The 27293-nt window shown below is 40.7% G+C and overlaps 1 protein-coding gene across 5 annotated transcripts in view; it reads left to right on the top strand.

Annotated features, from left to right (window-relative positions):
• Window positions 1-27293, top strand: part of UBE2F (ubiquitin conjugating enzyme E2 F (putative)) — a 497889-nt gene that overhangs the window by 194389 nt on the left and 276207 nt on the right. For all 5 annotated transcript variants that reach the window (XM_073633595.1, XM_073633593.1, XM_073633591.1 and 2 more), the window contains exon 5: window positions 16965-17032. In XM_073633595.1, coding sequence (XP_073489696.1) covers window positions 16965-17032 — 68 coding nt within the window. The remainder of the gene's footprint in view (window positions 1-16964; window positions 17033-27293) is intronic.

Raw genomic sequence — 27293 nt, 5'->3', positions numbered from 1 at the left:
AGCGTGAATGAGCTCCAAGTATATTGTGACTGAACATTGCTGTGCTTTTAATTCCTGAAGGGAAATGAGCGGTGTTCAACCTTGTCTGTTCGCTAAGAGAAAATCAGAGCATACTTGAAGCTTGTTAAAAACTTGGTAATAACTTGTTTAAAGTGACAGTCCTGCCATTAATATTTTATGTTTAACATCCTCATACTGGAAATGATAACGTTTTCTTTAAAGACTTTACCAGAGCTGACGGAAGCTTTCCAAAAGCTATACAAATGCTTTTTCTAAAGATGGATGTGTACACTGCTCTTATACAAACAAAAGCTTGTGGAAACAAGCGCTAACATAGCTGTGGATGTACCGTATTTATCGGCATATAACACGCACCTTAACTTTAAGAGGGAAGTTTCAGGAAAAAACTTCAATTTTAAAATAAGGGTCAGTACTCTGCAGCCTCACCTGTGCCCATCAATGCAGCCTTATCTATGCCCATCTGCAGCCTCTAATATGCCCATTATTGCAGCCTATTTAGTGCCCATCTGCAGCCTCTAACATGCCCATGATTGCAGCCTGATTAGTATGCATCTGCAGACTCGCCTTTGCAGATGATTGCAGCCGCGCCAGTGCTGGATGGCACAAATCCGCAATCTCCTGTGTATCCGGCGCTCAGTCACTCAGTCCCGCCCGGCGCATATGATGGACAGAGCAGTGGTACAATGCCAGGCCAGGGAGGCGGGACTGTGTGTGACAGCGCCAGATACACAGGAGATCGCGGCTCTGTGTCATCCAGCGGCGCTCGTCCCCTCCTTCCACTCCAAGTAGCAGGGATCGGCGTATAAGGGGGAAAAAGTGTGTGTTATACGCCGATAAATATGGTAGTTAAAAGCCTGACAGATTCTAATCCTTCCCCAGTTGTTTAAGTGCTGAACAAAAAAGATTGCCCTGAAATTTACCTTTATGAACCAAAGGATGGTTTCATTGCACCGTTTCATGTGTTGCAGGGGCTAGCATAAAAATATTTAAACCTTATTACTAAAATCTCATCTAAGCTTTAACATGTTAGTGTGATTACAGAAATAATTTTCAATATTTTTAAATGTTCTGCTTTCAACAAAATAAAACCTGGTGATCTTACCATAAAGGTCCATGTTCAGGCACTTCCTGTTATATGGTCATAACTCTCTACTAGTTGTGCACCTGTGATGTCACACTGGCTTTCAGTAGAGACTACAAGTGACTGTTATAGCACATATGACACATACCTGGTTCACCACCAGAAAACCCATCCTCAGTATTTAAAAAAACAACACAAAAAGGGCCCTTAGGTAGTTTATTTGGCAGAGGCGCCCAATGTGGTTGTTCAAAAGATAGGCACGGCTTGTTTGTTTTTAGTAAAACATCGAATTACTTTATTTCTACTAATTAAACTCATTTCATGGCTTTAAATTGCCACTTCTTCAGTTAAAGTTGATAAAATTGGTTTCTAGTGTAAGCTGGTAGTGAAGGCCACTTGGAAAATATTCTTTATTGGCCACTAGGTGACTTGTAGAGTTTGTGGCAGTGATTTCATCTAGGTGGATCACATGTAAACTTCTATTTGTTTCATTCATTCTTGGAGCCCTGTATATTGTTGGAGATGGTTCAGGTAAAAAGCATTAAAACTCCTCAAGGGAGGAGAGTACTCCTAAAGGAAATTCACACAGACCTGAAAAGAATGTACAAACTTTGACAATAGTATTTCTTGTGACGTATGACAGAAAAAAAAAATCAAAAATGTATGTTTTACAAAATCTCTGTATGAGAAACTTTGTGTTTATAAGTACTATGGGTAAAACACAGTAAGGATGTGGGGTCATTTCCTGCATTGCTGTGTCACATACTGACATTCTGTAGAGTGCTGGGGCTCGTCCTCTTAGACCCCTTTCACACGGCCAGTGGGTCGCGTTAGTCGTTTTAGCGGCGCTTTTCAGCCCCTAGTGGAGCATTTTTAACCCCCGCAAGCGGCCGAAGAAAGGGTTAAATGTGCCGAAAAGCGCCGCATTACAGGCGTTTCGGAAGCGGTGCCCATTCATTTCAATGGGCAGGGGCGGTGGAGGAGGAGTGTATACACCGCTCCTAAACTGCTCCAAAGATGCTGCTTGCAGGACTTTTTCTAACGTCCTGCAAGCACACCACTCCAGTATGAAAGCACTCAGACTTTCACACCGGGGCTGCAGGGGAGGAGTTTTTCAGGCGCTTTACAGGCGCTATTTTTAGCGCCTGAAAAGAAACTCATTAAGTGTGAAAGGGGTCTTAGTCCTGTACCCTGAAAAACTGTTGGGCAATTTTTCTGGGACCACAGTTGAGGTTTCAGTAGAGTAAAGGCTTAATCTAATCCAGTGACCTTAAAATTGAATTGCACCTTGAATTTAGTTAGAGCTCTACTTTTTGCTTGATCTGTCATCTATCTAATCTGAGATAGTTATGAAATAGCTGAAGAAACAGTAAATGTCCAACGATTTGTTTTCCTGCTTTTTTCCTTGTTAAAAGTTTGCTTACCAACTTGTATTATGCTAGTCAGACAATGCTTAATGTTCTCTCTGTGAATCTGTCAAATGCATTTTTCTAATTCTTCTTACATGTTTCTTAGAAAATTAGGGTGCACAATGGGTTTGACTCTTTAATATGAAAGCAGTAAATAGTGGTTCTAAGTACAAGAACATTTTGTTTTTGATGAAGTGAAAACTGAAATGTTTCTTTGGAGATGTCTATATATCAAGTGGATACAAATGGCATGTAGTATGTACATTAATGAGGGTACTTAAGATAAATCTGATCAAAGTGAGTAAATCTTTCTACTCCAAAGGGTTTTCAAGCCCAGCTTTGAACAATAAATGGCTGCTTTGACTTTTAACACCCCAGTACACTTAAGTGCCCTTGTAGCTTTCTTTGTCCCCATTGGAAAGCTTCTGCCTACGTTTTGTTCTGATGAACCTATAGGAAATAAGAGAAGTCTTCTCAACAGAGATGTTCTAACCCCCCCCTTCACTGTATTTCGGAACCATGTATACACCCAGTTAGAAGTAAATAATGACTTTGAGTGGTACCCTGTAGAGTGCACATCACTGTCCAGTGTGCACCACCACTGCTGCATAATTGTGGCCTGAGCAGGATCCAGAGTGCTGAGTCCAGGTGTGCCGACAGCCAGAGTCACCTGGGTACAGAGCAGAGAGTGTATTAATTGCTGTGTGTGACCGGATGGTGAGCTTGTAATATTGCTGGGACTGGTAAACTGCTGCTGTGGGGATTTATTATCTTCTGCTGGAGAAATTGAGCCCTTTAAGAACTGACCGTACAGCCATCTAGTAGCCCTCTCATGTGCACCAGTGGTACAGCTAGGCCCCAACACTAGCTGGCTGTCCCCTTACAGTTGCTACATAGAGACCTTTGCCTATTACAGATGATTAAAAAAAAGGTATGTACGTAGATCTTTTTCATAAAGGCCAAGCAGAATAGGTAGGAAGAAGAGGGAGGGTCGTTTTTAGGTTCTCCATTACTACCACTTGCACAAAGCACCTGTGCATGATGCAGGAATGGGTCTGGAGCAATAGCATCAGTGACAGCTGCCAGATCCCGATCAGCCAGTTGAGCAGATGTAACAGGAGATGACTGTTAAACCTTTTTGATCAGCACAGAGAGGTGAGTGCAAGCATATATTTTCAAGGTTTCCAAGCCCTCCTAGGGACTGGGGTAAACCTCATTCCTTTCAAAGAAGGAAAGCCAATCTTGGGAACCAACGTATGCATCTAGAACTGAGTAAATCAAAATGGGTCCAGTATAAAGGTGGAGACTGCAGTCCAGTTTAGCATAACCCAGTAGAATGAGCGATCTGACAAAAATCCAGGGAGGTAATTTACCAGAGGGAGGAGCAGAGAGTGTAGTAGTATGAAGTTGATGTGGAAAACTGAGCCCTAAGATGTTGAAAAGCAGGAAAAGACCTAACAACTGGCATATTTATGATACCAGGCATCTACCATAGACACAGCCTGTAACGTGAGCAAAACAAGTCAAGCTGTGACTTGTAGATCACTCAGAGTGAGAATGGGTCTTGACATCTAACATTTTCAAATCTAGATCAGCAGTATTGACTCCTGTTATCTTCATGACAGGTTTGCAATAATGGACAATATACATAGCAAAAGCAGTATCCACAAATGAACTTTTATAACAGAAGATTAGCCCATGTAGAAGTAAGGCAATGGGAACCTTCAAGACTACAAAAAACAATAACAGATGGGTCCAGGGTGTAATGATGTTTAGGCCGAATTGATGCTATGCTTTTCTCTGATGTGATACCTGAATGACAACACTTAATTTTAAATTTAAACTCTTTTTAATTCCTTTATTGTAATTAACTGCGTTGTATATTACACTTTTAGATGGAAGATGAACCCTAAACTATATTGAGGGACTCTTCCCTAAATTGATCTCCTAATCCGATTAAAAAAAAAAAATAAAAAAATTCTGAACGCCTGTGTTGGGAAAATGATCTTTGTAGTGCCTTGAATTTGTTAGAACTCTGACCTGTGAGGCTTTAAACAAGGAGTACTTGCAAATAGCTTGACTGGGGGGTAAAATGGATTATGTGATTTTTGATGAGCTGACTATTAAGGCCTGAAACATCTGGTTCTTTCTACAGTCAGGCTGGGATTATCTGTGAGATTTGCAGTCTTTAAATATGTTTTACCAGATTTCAAAGTAAATATGCAATGCAACCAGAATTAATAATATAAAACAGATATAAATGTTAGTCCTAAATCTTCTCAAACTGTGATTAAAATACCAGTAACTATGGAGAACATACCAGGTGCTTCCCTATGCCTTAACATGAAAAATTAAGTTGTCATGAATCTGGTGCCTGTTGGATTTCCAGGTATATGTCTCAAAGATTAAACAGTAATTTTGTCACGCATATTTAGCAATTTTTTTCAATAGTTATGTTCTTATGTAATAACATATGTGCACCTAATCCGTGTATAGACCACAAAAATGGTTCAGATAGTTTAACAAAGTGAACCCGCTATGGGTTTTGGGTTTGTGGGAGTTTGAGTGTTTCTTTAGCAGTGCATGTCTAATAGGTTGTGTTGAAAATGTAACCACTTGCGTTCTGGAAGGTTTACTCCCCTTAATTGTGTGTAGTTGTAGGTAAGCGCTGACCAATTAAATCTGCTGCACCTGAAAAACCCTGAATACCAGGAATGAAAAGATATTGTAAAGGTGCACTGATTCTATGTAAAGGGTGGGAAAACCCATAGTGATATAAAATATAATGCAGAATAATGTTGCCTAATGTGAACACAATGGGTAAATTGCAAACAAGTGTGTGGTCTAGATTGACTTGTAACACATGTGGATAAGCAAAACTTCTTAAAACTGTATGTAAAATATAAACAACGCAATTCAAACAAAACGTGTATATGATCTCAAAAGGAAAAAAAAAAATAACTGACGAGAGTAAATGTATAGCGGTAGTCTCTCTCAGGTTCCAAATAGTCTATGTGAAAGCAAATCAAATTCAGCAGTGTGAATGAGCTGAATTGAAAACAAATCCAATTATCTTTTTAATGATCATGGTATCACTGTGCTTTGTTTTTTTTTTTTGTTTTTTTTTTAATGGTCATGTTATCACAGGTTTCTGTGATTTTTTTAAAAAATACACAAAGATAAATAATTTCAGAACTTTTTCCACCTTTAATGTGACCTATAAACTTTACAACTCAGTTGAAAAACAAACTGAAATCTTTTTGGGCAGGGGGAGTAAAATAAACTACAATAATGTGGTTGCATAAGTGTGCACACCCTCTTTTATGACTAGGGATGTAGCTGTGTTCAGTATTAAGCAATCACATTCAAATGCATATTAAATTGGAGTCAGTACACACCTACCATCATTTTTAAAGTGCCCCAAAAGATTAACCCCAAATAAAGTTCAGCTGTTCTAGTAGGTCTTTCCTGACAATTTCTTAGTCACATCCTACACCATGGTCCGCAGAGAGCTTCCAAAGCATCAGAGGGATCTCATTGCTAAAAGGTATCAGGCAGAAGAAGGGTACAAAAGATTTTCCAAGGCATTAGATATACCATGAAACAGAGTGAAGACAGTCATCATCAAGTGGAGAAAATATGGCACAACAGTGACATAGCCAAGAACTGTATGTCCCTCCAAAATTGATAAAAAGACGAGAAGAAAACTTGTCAGGGAGGCTGCCAAGAGGCCTACAGCAACATTAAAGGAGCTGCAGGAATATCTGGCAAGTACTGGCTGTGTGGTACATGTGACAACAATATCCTGTATTCTTCATATGTCTGGGCTATGGGGTAGAGAGGTAAGACGGAAGCCTTTTCTTACCAAGAAAAACATCCAAGCCCGACTAAATTTAGCAAAAACACATCTGAAGTCTCCCAAAAGCATGTGGGAAAATGTGTTCTGGTCTGATGAAACGAAGGTTGAACTTTTCGGCCATAATTCTAAAAGATATGTTTGGCGCAAGAACACCATACCCACCGTGAAGTATGGTGGTGGCAGCATCATGCTTTGGGGCTGTTTTTCTTCAGCTGGAACAGGGGCCCTAGTCAAGGTAGAGGGAATTATGAACAGTTTGAAATACCAGACGATATTGGCACAAAATCTTCAGGCTTCTGCTAGAAAGCTGAACATGAAGAGGAACTAAATCTTTCAGTGTGTGTGTGTGTGTGTGTGTGTACAACCATATTTGCATGTTACAAATATTCACACATAACTTCCTCCTTAGTAAAGCTGCGCATTGGCTGTGCTTTATTGTACCGCTTAAGCTGGCCATAAACTAGTAGATTTTGGTATGGACATTCATACAAAAAAAATATCGAGTACATATGATAATGCCATATTAGACCTTGCAAATGTTTCTCAGAAATGCTTCAAAATTTTGTTTGCTTATTACCATCAGATTTTGGAATGTCGAAAATGACTATCAATGTTAACCCATTACCTATTATAAAATTGAGTGAATGTTCCAAAATCATTTTTTTTCTATCTAAATAACACCTGTGTATGGCCATCTTTAGGCTTCAATACATTTAGTTTGCTCAGGCTTAATGAAACAAAATACAGTAGGCTTAATTCACAAGGCTTTAACACTAGCCTAAGGTACTTTTTGAACATCTTTTCCTTTAGCACATGGTACTCAACCTGTGGCCCTCCCGCTGTTGAGGAACTACAAGTCCCATGAGGCATTGCAAGGCTGAAGCCAAAGGCTAAAGCATGATGAGTATTGTAGTTCCGCAACAGCTGGAGGGCCACAAGTTGAGCACCTATGCTCTAGAAGCAGTATTTTCAGATTTGTAGGTTAAATAACTTGGGTTATATAATGCAGAAAGCAAATGTTAAAATGTTAGTTGGGCCAAAAATACATAAACTTTCGATGTTTAAACCATTTTATTGCACTACGGTTTAATTGGACCTGGGTATGTGTGCATTGGGGTGAGAAAAAGAAAGATATGAGTGAGTTGTGCTTTTGCAGATGATCAGTCCCTGTCTAATACATTGTGTATTTGGACGTATATGCAAATGGCAAAAGCTCCATTTAGCAAGCACTACTGTAACAACAAAGACATTCCCTAAGCTGGCTGTAGTTAAAATATTTAGAAATTGGGAAATGGTTCCTTACACGAAAAGCACTGACCTTGCTTCAATTTTTTAAAAACCATACCACGTAGGTAACCCCACTATTACTGTTTTATTGGCTCACAAAAACCCATGCGCACATGCGAAATTGGTTTCACGTTGGTGCTTTATGACTTGTTTTCTCTGAGTTCTGGGATAAATTCAGCCTAGCTCTCCTGTTCAGTGAGAGTAACTTTGTTATAATGTATTCTTTTAAGCGGGAACCAAGGACAACAAATGTGGTGTTATCCAGTATTAGCGAGCCAGAGAACATGCCTGGTCAGAATAAAATTATCCATATAGTATGCCATAAGATGAGGTGATCAAGTGACAATAAAGTAAATCGTTGTCAAGAAATCAAGCCATCAAAACTTGTCACTTTTTCCACCATTTTCCTGCAATTTTTACTATAAACAAGGGAGAGCAATGTAGGTGAGAACATTTTGCCATGTGCAGCAATAAGAGTTAGCTTTTTTGGACACTGTTGCAATGCAGTTTCATTAAAAAGGGAATGACCAATGGGTGGAGCTTATTCCCAAAGTCAAGAAAGTCAAGCAACAGAGTAAAAACAAAGGAAGATAAGCCTTTAGTATCCAAATAAATCTCAGTATCAGTGTAGCTCAGAGATTTTCAGCCCAAGGTACTCTTAGGGAGTAGTTTAAATTAAATGACTGATAGGTTTAGTTTAGGCTGAATTCACACCACTTGTATTGCTTGCATGTTGACACGTGTCATTGCCTTTCTGTGAATTTATTTAAAATTTTTTGTTTTGTTCTGTGCTTAAATGCTGCATGTTCCATTTTCAGCCAACACACATCAACACAGCATGTTGGTGTAGTGTTGGCCTATTCAAAACAATATTTTGGCCATTGCGCAAGAGATCCCTCTGCCAGAGTGATGACATGATGCCATCTAGATCACGGCACTGTAAGGATGCTGAAAATGAAGGACTTCCTGCTCACGTGCAGGTAAACCTAATGACCTCAAACTGAGAAAAAAAAAAGAAATGGAAGTTTTTTTTTTTTTTTTTTCTAATCACTTGGCTACTATACCTAGATTGTATGTGAGCTCAACTGGGACAAAATGTAAAGCTGAACTCCAGGCACAAAAACTTTCATTAAAACGCATCCCTCCATTGCCGTAAAGTATATAAATTCACTTTAAGTACACCAAAAGCCAAGTAGCAGTGACTGCATCACTGTGCTGTACATAGCCTCTGTAGAGAGCAGAACTGTGGGAGGGGCCCAGCAGGCCCCACCCACTACAGGCTGCCTCTGTTCCGTCAGATTAGGCGACCCTCCAAATATCGTCACGGAAGTGACGTTCCATCGCGACCATCTTGGTACACCCCGCACTTGGCCGCATTAAGCCTACAGTCAGAGGGCGGCAAGCGGACATCTTTTTTACACCCAGCCAAGTCTTGCATTTCATGCTTTATTTTTACTAGTGAATTGAGCTTATATAGTGAAATACAGTATTTTTAAATCTGTCAGACTGTTTTGATGTTGAATAGTATAAGCAGTAAGCAGCGGTGTTCTGTCAGATTAGCAAACCTGTGAGATCAGCAGGCTTGCCGCTGCTTTTCAAATTCAAAACAGTGTCACGGATTTCTAAATACTGTATTTCACTATATAAGCTGAGTTTACTGGTAAAAATAAATGTAAAACACAAGACTTCGGTGGGTGTAAAAAGATGTCTGCTTGCCGACTTCTGACTGTAGGCTTAATGCGGCAGAGTGGGGGTGTACAAAGATGGCCGCGACAGAACATTACTTCATTACGAAATCTAACGGGTTCTGACAGAACACTGACAGAAAACTACGGGAGGAGCCGGAAACAGACCAATCACCCTGCAGGAGGAGAGGGAGCAGCAGTAATTGGTCTTTATCACAGGAAGCTCCTGCACACAGGGGAAGTTTCACACTGGATTACCGCACAGAACTGATTTAAATACACACAGCACACCAGGATTCAAGAAAGAATACACGTGTTTAGACAGTATTTGCTTATCTTGGAGTTCAGTTTTAAATATGTAGTTTAGTTGTACTTTAATGTCACTGTTCTTCGTTGACTTAAAGCCCAACTCTGGACAGATATAAAATGATACCTTGTAGCAGAGCTATGCCCACCCTGCATGGGTTAATGGCTCATTTTGTCTAGGGGAGAGGAGAAACAATTTCACTGATCTGATCCTCTGCTCCCCAGGCAGGTGACGCTCTCCCACAACCTGGCTGTGGACTGTTCCTCAGCCTCCTCATGTCTAGAGCAGGGCCATGGACCCCACTCTAATCTTGATGATGTCAGGACCCTAAACTGCTAGACCGGGGGGTGGGGGGTTTGAGAAGCTGTGGGGAGAAGCCGAGGATTGAGTATGCATGTCTTCTTTTATTGTTACCCTAGACATAAATGAGCAATTAACCTCAGCAAAGCTTTTTTTTTTGCCTGGAGTTGGTCTTTAAAGATATGCCCAAGACATCAGTATTGGTTTCCTCTTCTCTGCATGTGTACAATACAAACTTGCTTCAGAAAGTGAGAACAAAGTGATAATTGGTAATTTAATGCTGTAGTTTTCTATAGATGTAGTCCAGATACCGTCTTTAAGTTCTTCTTTGACTGTTTTGCATATCATAATTAACCTCTTGTTTACCATTACAAGCCATGATTGTCATGGTTCTGTGTCTAAAGTCACATTATCTATAATGCCAACTGTTTCTTCACAGCACAAGATCCTGAGTCTACTTTCCATATTGGTGCTTTTTGTTGATTTCCCACCCAGCTGCATGTTTCTTCACTCTATCGTGTCCTGGAGATGCTCAGTTGGGTGTAAATGATGTGCTCTGTGCCCACCCCTTCACTCCAAGGCCAGCGAGCATGTTAATCAGATGATCACATTGAGGACACACTGTTGCACATTTACATATCATTGTTTTATGAACTTCTCCTGTTTCACATAAAGAAGGGGCTTTGCTGACAAGAGCTGGATCTCGTTTCGTCCAGACTTCTCTTGCATTGAACCACTGCTTATTTTATATCTGTATGTATTAAATATACATGAGTCTTACTGTGAGGTTAAGCCAATGTCAGTCTGTGAGAGTTGTGGAATATTGGGTCTGTTTCATCACTGAAGGTTCCATAAGGAAGACTGAATTAGTCAAAGTCTTTATTGTGTGTAGAGCTTTCTTTAATGCACTTTTATAAAGACTCTGTCTAGACTGTATGACCATATAACATACAAAAAAATCCTTAAAAAATAAGGGATGGGGCAGTCAAGGAAGGAAAATACAAAGGGTAGATATTTAGCTGCATGGCATTGATTGGCCTGCTAGAGTTCTAGACTTGCGTTGATTGTGGGACCTGTGGCTTGATACTGCTTGTCTCAGTGAAGCCCTAAATAAAGACAAATGAAGCTCCACTTAATATAAAAGGTATGCTGAAAATCGTTGCTGATCCTGGCAATGAAGCATACAGAAACTTGAACCCAGCAGCCCATGGTAAAAAGACCCTGCAGGTCTTTACACCTTTACTTTCTTTAACTCCCAGTCCTGTATTAATTAGCAAGGAAACTGGAGACCACCTTTTTATTTTTTGTAGAATTTTTTGCAAAATATGTTAATACCTTCTTGGCAGTTAGGATTAATATAACACCAAATATGCATGTTTACTTTTTTTATGGTATTATGTATTTAAGTCAAATTTCCTGTTGCCTAAATAGCAGTTTTAAAGGGAAACTGTAATGGTTTTTGGTAGAGGTTGACCGATTATCAGAGCGGCAAATATTCACATTTTTCGGTCAGAAACTTACCAATATTGTCGATATTGATCAGATTTCCTCCCCCTGTCAGCCCAGCGCTTGCTGCAGTCTCTGCCAATCTCTCAGCAGTGCAGTAGGCAGAAGAGAGATGACATCTCTCACTGCCTGCCTCACATCAACGCTGTTCCACCCCTACTGCAGGGCTGTGAAGGCTGCTCTTGACAGAGCTGCAGCTGCGAGTGAGCAGAGAGATAGTTACGTCATCTCTCATCGCCTACCTGCATGTGGAAGTTTACCTGCTCGGACACCACTGGGGAGGGGCTGCCAGAAGTAGTGTAAGTAGTGACAACTGCATCTGGGTGACAGTGGCAAGTGACACGCTGCATCTGGTGGCAGGTGAATGGTGATGCACAGAATATTGGCATCTGATATCGGCCTGAAAAGCGGCCTAAAAATCGGTATCGGCCCTATAAAAACGATATCAGTCGACTCCTAGTTTTTGGTAAATGTGTGTAAACTGATTTAAATTTAATTATTTGTACAATATTTTACAAAAAAACAGTAGTTGGAGGGTGGTTCCATGTCACTCAGTTTGCAAAGCATGCTGGGAATTCTAATAGAATTGCGTTATTAGGATGATCTTTCTGTCTGTTTGACAGAGGTAGTGATGTGTGTCAGCTATTCAGATATACAATGCCTTGCAAAAGTATAATTTTAGTAGTATGTTCAGAATCATTGTCCTGCTGGATGGTGAACCTCCATCCCAGTCTCAAATATCTGACAGACTGAAACAAGTTTTCTTCGAGAATTTGGTGCCATCTGTCTTTTCTTCAATAATGACCAGTTTTCCTGTTCCTGCTAATGAAAAGCATCCCCACAGCATGATGCTGCCACCGCCATCCTTCACTGTGGTCTTCTCAGTGATGGGAAGTGCTGGGTTTGTGCCATGCATAGCGTTTCCCATGATGACCAGAAAATTCAATTTTAGTCTCATCTGACTGTGAGTCTGCCACATTCTGTTTGGTGTACTCCAAATGTGTATTCTTATTTTGTACTTTATTGCCCCTTCTTTTTTTGCCACTTTCCTTAAAGCCCAGCTCTGTGGGAGTGTACAGCTTAAAGTGAAATTCCAGGCTGTAACTTAGCCTAGAACTGCTCACACCTGCCTTCTAACTCCTATTCTAACTATCCTGTAGAAGGAAGAGGTACTGTATATACTTGCCTATTCTCAGTCTGGTCACGTGATCTCTCCCCACTGGCCAGCTTTGAACTGCACTGTAGAAGGAAGATGCAGGGGAGAGTGCAGACAACAGATGGAATGCCTGAGCGGTGACGTCACCCATAGGCATTGCTGGCTGTCCCTCCTGTCTTCTGAAGCCGTCACTGGGACCAGATCACGTGACCAGACCATAGTGAACTGAGAATGGATAAGTATCTGCATCTTTCTTCTACAGTATAGTTAGAATAGGAGTTAGTAGAGGGTGGGAGACATTTAAGCTTAATTAGAGCTTGGAATTCCACATTAATGTGGTCCTATGGACAGATTCTGCCATCCCTGCTGATCTTTACAGCTCACTTAAGATTAACTTTGCTGTTTTTGTATCTTATACCCTACTTGCCCAGTCTGTGAGTTTTCATGGCCATCCTTCTCTTGTCAGGTTTGTAGTGGTGCAATATTTTTTCCACTTTGTGCCAGTAGTGGTGTTGCAGACTAGGGGCTTTTCAGGACAGATGTGTTCTATTTATACTAAAAATATGTGATAGATCATATGACACTTTATTTGCCCACTGGAGGACTTTATGTAACCATCTAATTATGAGACTACTGAAGTATATTGATTTTTTTTTTTTCCACTGTTGCTAGTCAGATTGTTTTGGTCTTCTCTTTTTTTAATATCTGGGCATTCATGGTTCTTTTAGATTATTATATTATACTATTTTGAATACAGATCCATTATTTATAAAATGGAAAAGTAATCAGTGTCGCTTGGTGTAAATTGCCTATCCCTGTTGTGGGTAGGGTAAAACCTGTAAAAAATATTATCTGCATCTAAATGTGACAAAGAAAAAAGAGCTGGTTGTGGATTTGAGAAGGAGGAAGGCACCAGTGACCTCCCCTTCGTCTCCATCCGAGGAATAGATGTGGATGTAGTAGAGAGTTGCAAGTATCTGGGGGTGCACATAGATAATCAGCTGGACTGGAGCAAGAACACTGAAGTGCTCTATAGGAAGGACCAGAGCCGCCTCTATTTTTTAAGGAGACTAAGGTCTTTTAACATCTTCCAAACTATGCTGAAGATGTTTTAGGAGTCTGTGGTGGCCAAGCACGCTCATGTTTGCAGTGGTGTGCTGGGGAAGCAGGCTTAGGGTGGCTGACACCAACAGACTCCACAAACTGATTTGCAAGGCCAGTGATGTTGTTGGATTGGAGTTGCAGTCTTTAACAGTGTTGTAGAGGAGAATGTTGTTCAAGGTACGTTCAATCAGTGACAGTACATCCATGATGCACTACAGAGCGACACAGGAAATTGTTTTTGCCTGTGGACATCAAATTATATAATTCTTCTCTTTGATGGCTGGAGGTGAAAACTTTATCTGGTTTATGATCTGGATTGTTATTTATGTTTTATACCGTAGTATGTTGGCATTATGTTAATTGTTATTTGGGGTAATGCTAGAGAAAGTGGTGTATTATTTGCATTTCAGTAGTTTGGTTTTTTGTTATTTTTCAATCTGTGTTGTTTATTCTATGTTGCATTTTAATAGTATGGCTGGTTTAGAGTATAGTTTTATTTTGTTTTATTGGTGATTTTGTTCTGTCTTGTTCTGTTCATTATTGTGATTTTGTGTTGTCTTTGTTCAATGTAACTATATCACAATGACTTCCCTTTGGGATTAATAAAATAATCTGAAAAATGGTCTGGTTGCCGCACTTGCTATACGTCCTCCATAATGCTCCTATATGGGTACTCCAAATTTTTTTTAGGAAGATTGATTCTTTGTTCAGACACCTCCTCTGGAAAGGTTGATGGCCTAGGATCAAATTGGAGGCACTGCAACTCCCAAAGGATAGTGGCGGGTTGGCAGTTCCGAACTCCAAATTGTATTTTTTGTCCTCCCAGGCTCAGCATTTTACTGGATGTGAAGAATTGGCTTTGCAGGACCCTATACAAAGGGTGTTGCTGTCTGAAATACCGCAAGATCCACTGGTCTCTATGTTGGAGGCCAGATGTTTTCATACTTTACAACAATTCCCCACCTTTTTGCTGATTCATAAGACTTAGAAAGCTATTCAGACAGTAGTGGGACAGCCCTTAAATTGTCAAAATTAAATAACTTTAGACGTTGGAAGCAGGCAGGTGTAAAGTATCAGTTGTTTGACAATAATACGCTTCTTCCTTATCAGACACTCGATCAGTTTCATCTTTCGCATAAGTTTTTCTACCAATATCTAAAACTCCGCCATGCTATCCTAATGCAGCCCAGCCAATCCCCACTAGTGTATAACCCTTTCGCCATCCTTAGTATGGTAGCTTTTCCAAATGTTACTAAAACAAGTCTGATTGGAGATAAACAGTATCTCACAAAAGTGAGTACACCCCTCACGTTTTTGTAAGAGTGTAAATTTTCTGTCCCCCTCAAAATGACTCAACACACAGCCATTAATGTCTAAACCGCTGGCAACAAACTTAACACACCTGCTTCCAATTGACACCTGAGACCTTGTAACACTAATGAGTCACATCACACCATGGAGGAAAAATGGCTAATTGGGCCCAATTTAGACATTTTCACTTAGGAGTGTACTCATGTTGCCAGCGGTTTAGACATTAATTGCTGTGTGTTGAGTTATTTTGAGGGGACAGCAAATTTACACTGTTATACAAGCTGTACACTCACTACTTTACATTGTAGCAAAGTGTAATTTCTTCAGTGTTGTCACGTGAAAAGATATAATAAAATATTTATAAAAATGTGAGGGGTGTACTAACTTTTGTGAGATACTGTATATTCCGTTCTTATTTTGGCTGCTTTTACGGTGCGTATTCGTTTTGGAGAGAGATGGAGACAAGACATAGGGAGATTTGATGATCAAAGGACTATGGCACTAGAGCCAGTACCCACTGTAGCTACATAACACAATACATTCCCAGTATTTGTCCAGAAGGGAAATCAAACATTGGAAATTGGGGTTTTTGATGTGCCAAAACCATATCCATCAATGTCAGTCTGAGCTTCCTCAGGATTCACTTTTCTTTCTTGCAGGATATGATAGCTGACAAATAATTTAACAGTCAAAATCTAACAAAGTACATTAGGAAAAACAAAACATGCCATAATACACAATATAATTCAATATGATCATAGCAACTGGGTGATTGGTAGACTAGAGAAGAGGAAAAAAAAAAAAACACTTAATTTTCTCATAACCTCCAGGAGAGGCAGAAGTCGCCGCCTCTGGGGGGATAGATAGCAGAAAACTACACACACATTTGTTGGCCCACTCTTATTTCCTCATTACAGAAATTGACTCATTTATATTATTTAGGGTCCATTATACCCATAGAAATTACATTTATGGGGCAGAATCGATTCACCTTGCTGTCCGAGATGCTCTGGCACTGTCAGCTGTTTAATACATATGCTTTGCCATAGACCGAAGTTTTATAGACACTGGATTAGTATTTTTGTTGCAGTTCAAGATCTATGCAGCATAACACTATCTGGGTATTGTTCCTGAGGCCTGATTTTGTGCATTAAAGTAAACCTGCCACCACTCCTTGCCCACCAGTCCCAGAGACACTGTATATCTCTGATGCTCTTCTAGACTGTTTTAAGCAGATAACAATAGAGGGAGAGTGGGCTATATAGAAAGCTATATATACAGCTGTTCCCAGGCTGTGTATCATGGAAGTGCGCAATGTGGGGTTCAAACCCTTTATATGATTCAGTCACAGTTGCCTATGTTTTGAGTGTTCCAGTGTATGCAAGCGTATCATGAATGCCTGTGTATTAGTGGTGTCAATTTTACTTTAATACAAACACAATGTGGCTATACTTATGTAGTGCAAGGGAGCAGAGCAAAGGCATCTGCCAACTAAACACATGCAGCTACATCTGACAGGCTTAGGGTAAGACCAGCTCATGAATGGCTGATATCATAAGCTGTGAAACATACTATACTATACACTGTCCCAATTCTAAGAATAGCAGTTTTGTCTGTTGTTCAAAATTAACAGCATATAATCCCGTGTTTCTAAATAAGTATACTGCATTTCATTTTAATACTATGATGCCAATAAAGTGATTGAAACAGAAGTGATGGAAGCAACCCAGGAACCGCTGTCGCTCACTGCTTAATTAGCTATGAGTGGAACATAAAGCTGGATAAGTTCTACTTGATGTAATACTCATTGTGCACAGGCTTTAGAGAAATGTGCACATTAGACAGTGTTACATGGATGAATGCTCTCTTTATGACAAGCGTACAGTGTGCGGTAAAGCATGACTGCATCCATTAAATTACATTTTTACTGTTTTACAGATGAGGGTTATTACCAAGGCGGCAAGTTCCAGTTTGAAATTGAGGTTCCAGAAGCCTATAACATGGTGGTAAGCATATCAAACACGTTGTTTTATGTTTTGTCTATTTGGCTGTGGAAGTACAAGTTACAACATGACCTACTAGGCTTTGGCTAAGTGGAAATGCTCCGTAGCATCTAAAGAACTACAGGTTTATTACCTATACTCTAGAAAAATAACAATCTTTCAGGGCCCCTTTTATATCAGTCCTGCATTTCCACATTGCTGTCTGAACCAACTATGCCTAAGCCTAAGTAGTGGGTGCCAAACCACCCATCCCCAACCTTGTGTGTTCAAAAGGTTAGAAAAACAGATCCAAAATAGAAAAGGCCATGTAAATCTGCATGACATTGATAATTTGGGAATTAGATCATCTGTGCTATTTGAGTCACTGCAAAATACATTGTATGTGACTGGAGTAGACTCAACTTTTCCATTGCTCTAGAGGTTGTTCGGGCATACATTTACAAAATATCCCAGAAGTATGAGACGGGAAAAAAAAAATCCACTCATCCAAAATGCAGTTTGTATCCAAAATTGCTACTTAGACTAACAAAATGATTAGTTTAGAAACTGTGGAACCCTTATGTGAAGAAAAAGTTTTATGCAATCACAATGTTTCTATTTACCATGCAAATTAACAGAAAGTTTGCATTTAAAGTGGAAGTAGAGGAAAAACCTAACTAGCTCTACACCTACTCCCACTCCCATTTTAAGCTTAGTTTATCTAACCCTGTGAAGAAAAGATTGCTATACTTATTCTGCAGGTGCTCTGCTCCCAGGCTGAGCTGTCAGTGGCGGCTTCAGTGTGCAGGAGAGGCAGCCAACAACAAAAGCCCCATAGCAAGTCTGTGTGTGACCTCACTTCCCAGGCATTTCCCAGCCGTTGTCGACTTTCTTGTGCTTACAGAGGGCCCCGCTGGAGACCGGACTAGAGCGGCTTCAGATTAGTTAAGTATAGCAATCTTTTCTTTACAGGGTTAGATAATTAGGCTTAGAATGTGGGTGGGAGTAGGTTTAGAGTTTGGTTTTGCCTTTACTTACACTTTCAAGCCCCCATATGCAGCTACTCCTTTTCTTGTCATAATTGAATAATTATGAATTGGGGATGGAGATTTAGCTTCTCTTTGATGCAGTAAGTGACTTTGCTCTACTACTCTTGCATAAACTGTACAGTAGGTGACCGCAATATTGTGTCAATCTCGCCGCTGTTATCGGCGAGATTTGACACCTGCGAGCCCCGTCGCGGGGGCCAGTGCCGAGTTGGCTCGCTCATCGGGAAAGGAAAACTGTCTTTTTTCCTTTCGCGATGAGCGACAGGCAGTGCTGACAGCTGTCTGTTATGAATCATGAGGGGGAACGCTGTGCCAAATTTTAAATAAAAAAAAGGCATGGGTTCCCCCCCAGGGGCATACCAGGCCCTTAGGTCTGGTATGGATTTTAAGGGGAACCCACTATGCTGAAAAATTGGAGTGGAGATCCCCCCCAAAATCCATACCAGACCCTTATCCGAGCATGCAGCCCGGCCGGTCAGGAAAGGTGGTGGGGATGAGCGAGCGCCCCCCCCCCCTCCTGAACCATACCAGGCCCCATGCCCTCAACATGGGGGGGTGGGCGCTTTAGGGCAGGGGGTCGCCCTGCGGGCCCCCCCACCCCAAAGCACCTTGTTCCCATGTTGATGAGGAAAATGGCCTCTTCCCACCAACCCTGGCCATTGGTTGTCAGGGTCTGCAGGCGGAGGGCTTATTGGAATCCGGGAGCCCCCTTTAATAAGGGGGCCCCAGATCCCAGCCCCCCACCCTATGTGAATGAATATGGGGTACATCGTACAAGAGCTGCACAATTAATCGTTAAAAAATCGTGATCTCGATTCACCTCCCCTGACGATCTCCTGCAGAGTTTGCCGATTTTTTCATATAAACAAGTGGAGAGACTTTATCTGCTCACTCAGCTGTCAAAAGAAAGCATCCAGGCATTCTGCCAAGTCTTTTAAATTGAAACATTGTAACTAAGCTTCCTTCTTGGATCAAAGGGAAAGAACAACTGTGTAAATAAATAATCCTGGCAGTCTGCCAAATTTTTAAACAACGTGTAAATGCAGGAAGTTTAACCACGTAAAGTCTAAATCTTTTTCTGACACTTCTTTCTTAAGTTAAAATCAATATTTTTTGCTAGGAAATTACTTGGAACCCCCAAACATTATATATATTTTAGCAGAGACCCTAGGGAAATAAATGGCAATTGCTGCAATATTTTATGTCACACTTTATTTGCCCAGCGGTCTTTCAAATGCAATTTTTTGGGAAAAAATACACTTCAGTGAATAAAAAAAAAACCATAACAGTAAAGTTAGCTAAATTTTTTTTGTTTTAATGTGAAAGATGATGTTACGCTGAAAGAATCGTGATCTTTCTTCTAAGCAAAAAAATCGTGATTCTCATTTTAGCCAGAATCGTGCAGCTCTACATCGTACCCCTACCCATTCACCTAGGGAAAAAGTGTCAATAAAAAAACACACTACACAGGTTTTAAAAGTAATTTATTAGGCAGCACTGGGGGTCTTCTTCCGATTTCTCCGCTCTCTCCGGCCTCTTCTCCCGGTGTCCGCCTCTTCTCCCAGTGTCCGCTTCTTCTCCCGCTCTCTGGCCTCTTCTCCCGGTGTCCGGTTCTTCTGCTGGGCTCCTCCGCTATCTTCTGCCGCTCTTTTGCTAGCGGTGGCCCAGTCTTCGCCATCTTGTTCCTTCTCTTCTTCCGATGTTGACACAACGCTGTCTCCCGCTGTAATGCCGTGTGAGCTGTGCGCGATGACTTATATAGGCATGGGGCGTGGTCACCGGGTGCTGTCACCCGGTGACCCTGCCCCTTATGATGTCACAGTCCCATCATGCCCAGAAACTTTACTGTTGTCTTATTTTTTAATTCACAAAGTGTATTTTTTCCCAAAAAAGTGCGCTTGTAAGATTGCTGCGCAAATATGGTGTGACAAAGTATTGCAACGACCGCCATTTTATTCTCCCGGGTGCTTGAAAAAAAATGTATATAATGTTTGGGGGTTCTAAGTAAACTGCTAGCAAAAAAAAAAAAAAATTTTAACTTGTAAACAACAAGTGTCTAAAAGAGGTTTGATCCTTAACCACTTCATTACCAGGCACTTACGCACCTTCCTGCCAAGGCCATTTTTCAGCTTTCAGTGCTGTCGCAATTTGAATGACAATTGTGCGGTCTTGATACACTGTACCCCAAATTTTTTTTTTTTATCATTTTGTTCCCACAAATAGCTTTCTTTTGGTGGTATTTGATCACTGCTGGGGTTTTTATTTTTTGCACAACCAATAAAAAAAGACCAAAAATAAGCGTATATTGATTGGTTTTCAGAGTCTACAAAATAGGGGATAGTTTTATGGCATTTTAATTTTTATTTATTTATTTTTTATTAGTAGTGGCGGCGATCTGTGATTTTTATCGGGACTGCGACATTATGGCGGACACATCGGACATTTTTGACACATTTTTGGGACCATTGTCATTTATACAGAGATCAGTGAGGTTAAAAATGCATTGATTACTGTGTAAATGACACTGGCAGTGAAGGGATTAGCCACTAGGGCGCAGTGAAGGGGTTAAGTGTGTCCTAGGGAGTGATTCTAACAGTGAGGGGGCTGGGCTTGAACATGCAGGACAATGATCACTGCTCTCGATCACAGAGAGCAGTAGATCACTGTCCTGTCACTAGGCAGAACGGGGAATGCTTTGTTTACATAAGTATCTCCCCGTTCTTCCTCTCCGTGACACGATCGCGGGCACCCGGCGGACATCGAGTCTGCGGGACCCGCGGTCACCGAGACCGTGGCAGCGCGCACGCACTAGCGACACCGCTTCTTAAAGGGGACGTACCTGTACGACCTTTTGCCTAACAGTGCCATTCTGCTGACATAAATCGGCGTGCGCTGGTCGGCAAGCGGTTAAAGATGCCTGCACATATCTGCAACAACTTCAGAAACCTTGCAGATACAGCTTAAAGCCAGGCTTTCCTGGCAGGCTAAGCTTCCGCCAAAGTTCCACCTCTTCCTATTCCTATTGAAGCTTTTCCTATCAGAATGGAAAAACATTTGTCTGTATCTGCAGGGTTTCAGGAATGGTTCCCCGCTCCACACATTTATAAAAAAAAAAAAAAAAAATTGGGGAGAAATTACTATGACTGGACCAGACAGAATCTGAAACAACTATGCATGGCAACCAATTAACATCTATCTTTCATTTTCAAAGCTTAACTCAACATGCTGAAGATGGAAGCGGATTAGTTACTAGCTGCTCGGGTTTCTGTCTGCTCCAGGTTTAGTACTTTTCTCTAGGGCTGCGGAAATTAACGATTAATTCCTCGATTAATCGTTAATTTTTTTGTTGGATGAAAAATTTTTTGATCGGTAGGCTGCCTGCCCTGGGGCCGCTTTGGCCCAAGCTATGGCTGCAGCGCTCCGCTCCCTCCTCCTCCTCCACTATATGTCATATACAGTCTGCGGGCATCTCCCGCTGTGTGTCTCCGAGCTGAGTGTGAAAACTTTGGCCGCGCTGTGAGAAAAGTCCCGCCCTCCTCCTAGATCAGCTCGAGTGATAGACATAGTGTTCTGTCTATCACACAAGCTGATCTAGGAGGAGGGCAGGACTTTCCTCACAGCGCGGCCAGAGTTTTCACACTTAGCTCCGAGACACACAGCGGGAGATGCCCGCAGACTGTGTAATTCAGGCACAGGCACTGACTACAGTGAGGCTGCGATTATGGGCACGGTGAGGCTGCGATTATGGGCACGGTGAGGCTGCGATTATGGGCACGGTGAGGCTGCGATTATGGGCACGGTGGGGCTGCGATTATGGGCACGGTGGGGCTGCGATTATGGGCACGGTGGGGCTGCGATTATGGGCACGGTGGGGCTGCGATTATGGGCACGGTGGGGCTGCGATTATGGGCACGGTGGGGCTGCGATTATGGGCACGGTGAGGCTGCGATTATGGGCACGGTGAGGCTGCGATTATGGGCACGGTGAGGCTGCGATTATGGGCACGGTGAGGCTGCGATTATGGGCACGGTGAGGCTGCGATTATGGGCACGGTGAGGCTGCATTATGGGCACGGTGAGACTGCATTATGGGCACCGTGAGGCTGCCACTATGGGCACGGCGAGACAGCACTATGGGCACGGTGTGGCTGCAATTATGGGCGTGGCGATGCTGCGATTATGGGCACGGCGAGGCTGCGATTATGGGCACGGCGAGGCTGCGATTATGGGCACGGTGAGGCTGAGTTTATGACGTCCTAACCATGCCCCCTTATGTCCGGCCGTTGCCATAACAACGGTGCTAAATCAGCTAAAAGTAGTTGGATCTGTATGTGTGTTATAATTAATCGAAATTAGTCGACTAAGCTATTTAAAAAAAAAAAAAATTTATTAATGGATGAGAATTTTAATCGGTAACAGCCCAGTTTTCTCCCATTATCACTTTGCCTATTCAAAGTGAGTGCATTTACTGATAATCCTTTCCTCAGTAATGTATGCTTACAAGATCTCATCCCTTGCAGCTGCAGGGGTCTGCCTGGGTAAATTTCTGTGTCAAAGCTTACCTGTGTGGTACGCGATAGTGTCTCTGAGAGGTGGAATGGGATCACAAGAACAAAATTTCAACAATTTATAAGCCGTTAGATTGAAGTAGATTGCCACATCCGTATGCTAACAGGTTGCGTGTAGACCTTAATATTAACCTAATACTGTATAATAATTCCCATATATTTGAAAATCCATGTTTTCTCTTGTAACGAGTCAATGAAACTAGTAAGAATGTGCATTTGTTCCTGCTGTGCCATTTCACTGCAATTTGTAGACCTTTTAGATAGACAGAGGGAAAATCAATAGATAATATACAAATACAAAAAGTCAGATGTAGGAGAACGAAGCAGCTCTGATCTTAGTTGTAGCAAATTCTAAGAAGGATAAGTTCACATTCTGTTCTTTAATCCCATTTCTCACCCTACATTTTGGTTAAGAGCAGTGCTTCTGTTTTCTACAGACTATGGCTTAGGTGCCACATAGTGCACCTTTGATGTAATTGTGATAAGTGTTCAAGTAGATTAAAGACTTTCTGCATGTCTCGAAAGTGAGCACTTTTATTGCTTTCTATGGAAGGTTTTCTGTTGCATTGTTTGCTGCCTTTCATTAAGTGCTTTCAGACAAATTGCCCAGGTGTCCATGAAAATGGGATATTTTAACTAAAGTTACCAAAAATTCCATACTTGGATACTAACATTTTAAGATCCTCAAGAGTCTTCTACATACACTTGCAATAGTTGTGTATTCTGCCTTATTGAGTTTGTGTTATTAGCGGAAGACCAGAGCTATAGAGAACCATTGCTTCCATTAAACCTGAAGTTTACTTAACAACTTGACCTCCAGCACCTTTAACCTCTATAAACCCCCTTGAAGTCCTTTTCAGGTTTTGGACCTATGATAGATTCTTACAATTGCTGGTTTGTTTTGCAGTCAACTTAGCCATTCTTGGTTTTGTTTTTTTCAGGGACCGATAGTTCTTACTTTTGAAAAGAAAATGTAAATACAAAATTTTTAACAAAAGTGTAAATTCAGTAAGGGGTTTTGCAAATAAAGTGAGGGCATAGTAAAAACTGCATCCAACAATATGTTCATCTACCTCATCTGTGTACAAGGATACAATACGTGTATGCCTTAATCAGTTGATAGGGAACATGGGAGGGCTCAGAAGGGAGACCATTTTTTTGAAAAAATTTGTGTTAACTCACCCAGAGCAATAGGCTTAATTTCAGAAATTTATTCAAATTTGACCAATACTAACAACCCAGATAAACATCCCTATATGCTTAAATGGGAACAAGAACTAGACATTAATTTTTCCACCGAAAATTGGTCCATCTGCATCTCCAATCTCCTCAAATGCACAAGATCAATCACAATAAGAGAAACAGCGGTTAAGCTCTTCACACGTTGGTATTATACTCCTGCCAAACTTCATACTATTTTCCCAACAATACCCCATACTTGCTTTAGGGGTTGTATCACCACAGGATCATTTACACATATTTTTTGGGACTGTGAGAAAGTCTCCCAGATATGGAAACAGCTTGAAAAATTTGCATCCATTATTTCAACTTACAATGTTATCCTTACTCCCTCCAATTGCCTTTTATTCTCACCCAATCATTGGTCTAAATTCTTTACATATGAGATTGGTACACACAGTATGCGTTGCCATTCACTGGCTCATTGCATATCACTGGAAATCCCCCTTATTACCTCTATCCCAACTTAAAACTAGAATCAACAATATTCTCCTTATGGAAAAAATATTTCATATCCTAAATAATTCAAAACATATATTTGACAAAAAATGGAATCCTTGGATCACTCATGCAAATCAATTTATAATTTGGATTAAGAGTTTTTACTGTTTCTTTTGTTAAAAAAACTTTATAGGAACTACTTGATATATATGCACTAAATTGTACCACCACTGTAAACGTAAATATAATCTATTGTATGATTTTCTACATTTGTATGTACTTGATATCTGTCAAACTGCTTTGTACCAGTTTTTGTACCAAATAAAAAAGTTTGTAAACAAAAAAAAAAGAAGGGAGACCATTCTGACTGTCGCTGAAAACTACCATGTTAGGTTTTTCAGGGGGACTCCAGATGTGGACATTCTGGCCTCCAGGTTCAACAATGTACTGGCATTGGATGCTTTGGTAATTTCCCCCTTTGGTGAGAGGGGAATGTTAAATGTGCTAGCAGATTTAAATACATTAACAAATTGAAGCCAAACTCCAGCTAATACTTTATAAGCAGTTACAGCAAAAAAAATGTATTTTTAGGATAAAGATTTTACATAAAACTGATCATTGTAAGCCCCCCTGTCGGTGGTAAATGGTTTGGCACATCTCTGTAACTGATAACGTCTCAGGGCAGCTTGTTCTTTTAAAAAAACAGACATCTGGCCAGATCACCAGATGAAAATAGAAGAAAGCAAGCCTAAAATAGAAAACAAATGCGGCCATCACATACTGTATAAGAACTGGTAAACTGCAATACAATAAATGTTTGCTTTTGGGTTTAATGCCACTTGAGGTCCAGCACTTAACAGAGATAATATAAGTTTGTCATAAACTCCACTGGCCAAGAGGCAACAAGAACCTTTAAGTGCAAATGCAACATCTATAATAAATATACAAAGTATGTGTCATACAGTTCAAATTAGCCTCCAAACAAATATTGCAGGTTGCTGCCTGTCATTTGGTATACTATTGATGTAATAACTGCAACACCATGGGGACGTCATGGTTGGCTACCTTTTCCAAATAAGGAGTTCTCCCTTTAGGCTCTGACCTGCATTTTGTGATATTTGTTGGCTACTTTGGACTGTGTGACACATACGTTGCCTATTTATATGATGCTGCATTTGCATTTTAAGGTTCTTGTTGTCTCCCCCTTGGCCCGTGGAGTTTGAAATAAAATTATATCATCTCTGTTGAGTGCTTGACCTCCGTGTATAGGTATTTCAACATGGTGATGGATGCAATAGCTTTCTGACCTCCAGCAATATTTAGATTTCAAGGTCAAGCCACTTGTATCATCACATTATTAGGACCTCTCCTCCTAATCAACAGATGTGAACGCTCTTAACTCTCTCTCGCTAGGCATGTGATGGCAGTGATTTCTAGTACCGCAGTATGTCCCTTAAGATTATACTGTACATCTCATCCTCACACCTGAAGTAGCGGAACATGATTCCAGGAAACATGTTGGAGGGACAGTCCCACTCCTAGTGTGATATTGCTAAAGTGCACATATTGTTTACCATTGCCATTAGGTTTTCAGTACTGGTAATATTAATTAATAACATTGGGGGAGCATTATGCCTTCTGGACGATATTCAAGCATTATGGTACTGTATTTTTTAATTGGCTTTTGACATTGTATATTTTTAAAATAATGTTTTTATAGCATATACTGTCTAAGCAAGTTAAAAATTCTCTTGGTGTTTTTGGTTTTTTTTTTTTACAATTGGTATTTGACCAATATTCTTTTAAGGGACAGGTTTTGGCCTTGTTGTTCCAAAAACATCTGACTTCATTTTCCCCCTTATTGTTATAGAACCCTTGCACTAAATTCAAGTCAAAAGATTTTAGGGTGCATACCCTCAATGATAGCTTGTTATAAGTTTAAAAAACATGCTTTTTTATTCACTGCAAAAATGTTTATTTATAAAATCAAAAGACATAAAAAATCCATCAATTGTACAATTTTGCATGCTATACATTTCACAGCTAAGCTTCTTCAGGAACGCTGATGTGTTAAATAAACATCTCACACCGTGCACATGGAAGAAAATGTGATTCACAGGCCTAAAAAAATACCCAACACTGGGAGCGGGTCCCAGGGAGGAGAAAAGGGAACAAGAACACCCCCGGATGAGAGTGGCAAGGGGGAGGGGGGTAGCCCCTGTCTACACTAACAAAAAGGGGAGCAATTGATATCTGATCCCTGAAAACTCATCTCTTCAGAGAAGCCTGTCTGGCCCCCACCTAACAACTGTACATTTATCTTCTCAATCAGCACATCACCCACAGTTATTACCTCTTGTATCTCTTGACCTTCCCTCTTAGATTGTCCTTCCCTCTTAGATTGTAAGCTCTAAGGAGCAAGGCCCTCTGATTCCTACTGTATTACAGTGTATTGTATTTGTACTGTCTACCCTCAAGTTGTAAAGTGCTACGTAAACTGTTGGCGCTATATAAATCCTGTATAACAATAATATCTGGAGCAACAAAAGTCAAAGGTCCAAAAGCTCTGACCACAATATTTCAAACATCTGCAGTTGGAAGAAAACATCCGGTAATTTCCAAACTCTCACCTTTTCCAGTTTCAAAATGTCTCCAAGCATGCAGTTTAACATTTATATAAATGTGATTTAAAAAAAAGATATAGATGCATTTGTGGAAATTGTCTGTCCCTGCTCGTATGTCATCATGGCTTGGTGAACTATCCACAGCTAGCAAAATTATAAGGAGTAGATGTTTTTCAGAATCCGCTTACATTAGATTGCAAAGCATATGGCATGTTCTAGTTATTTATCAGAATTATACACATGGTGTTGCACATTAATAATCAACACACATATCACCCTGGGCTTGTTCCAAAATTTTCCCAAACTAAAATGGATTGCACAGTACACAAAATAAGTGTGCTGTGCAATTCTGTATTTTATCTGTT

This window comes from Aquarana catesbeiana, linkage group LG06 (assembly GCF_042186555.1).
Source record: "Aquarana catesbeiana isolate 2022-GZ linkage group LG06, ASM4218655v1, whole genome shotgun sequence".
Taxonomy (NCBI): Eukaryota; Metazoa; Chordata; class Amphibia; order Anura; family Ranidae; genus Aquarana; species Aquarana catesbeiana.
The sequence above is the reverse complement of the archived record's forward strand: the minus strand, read 5'-3'. Positions and strand labels throughout refer to the sequence as shown.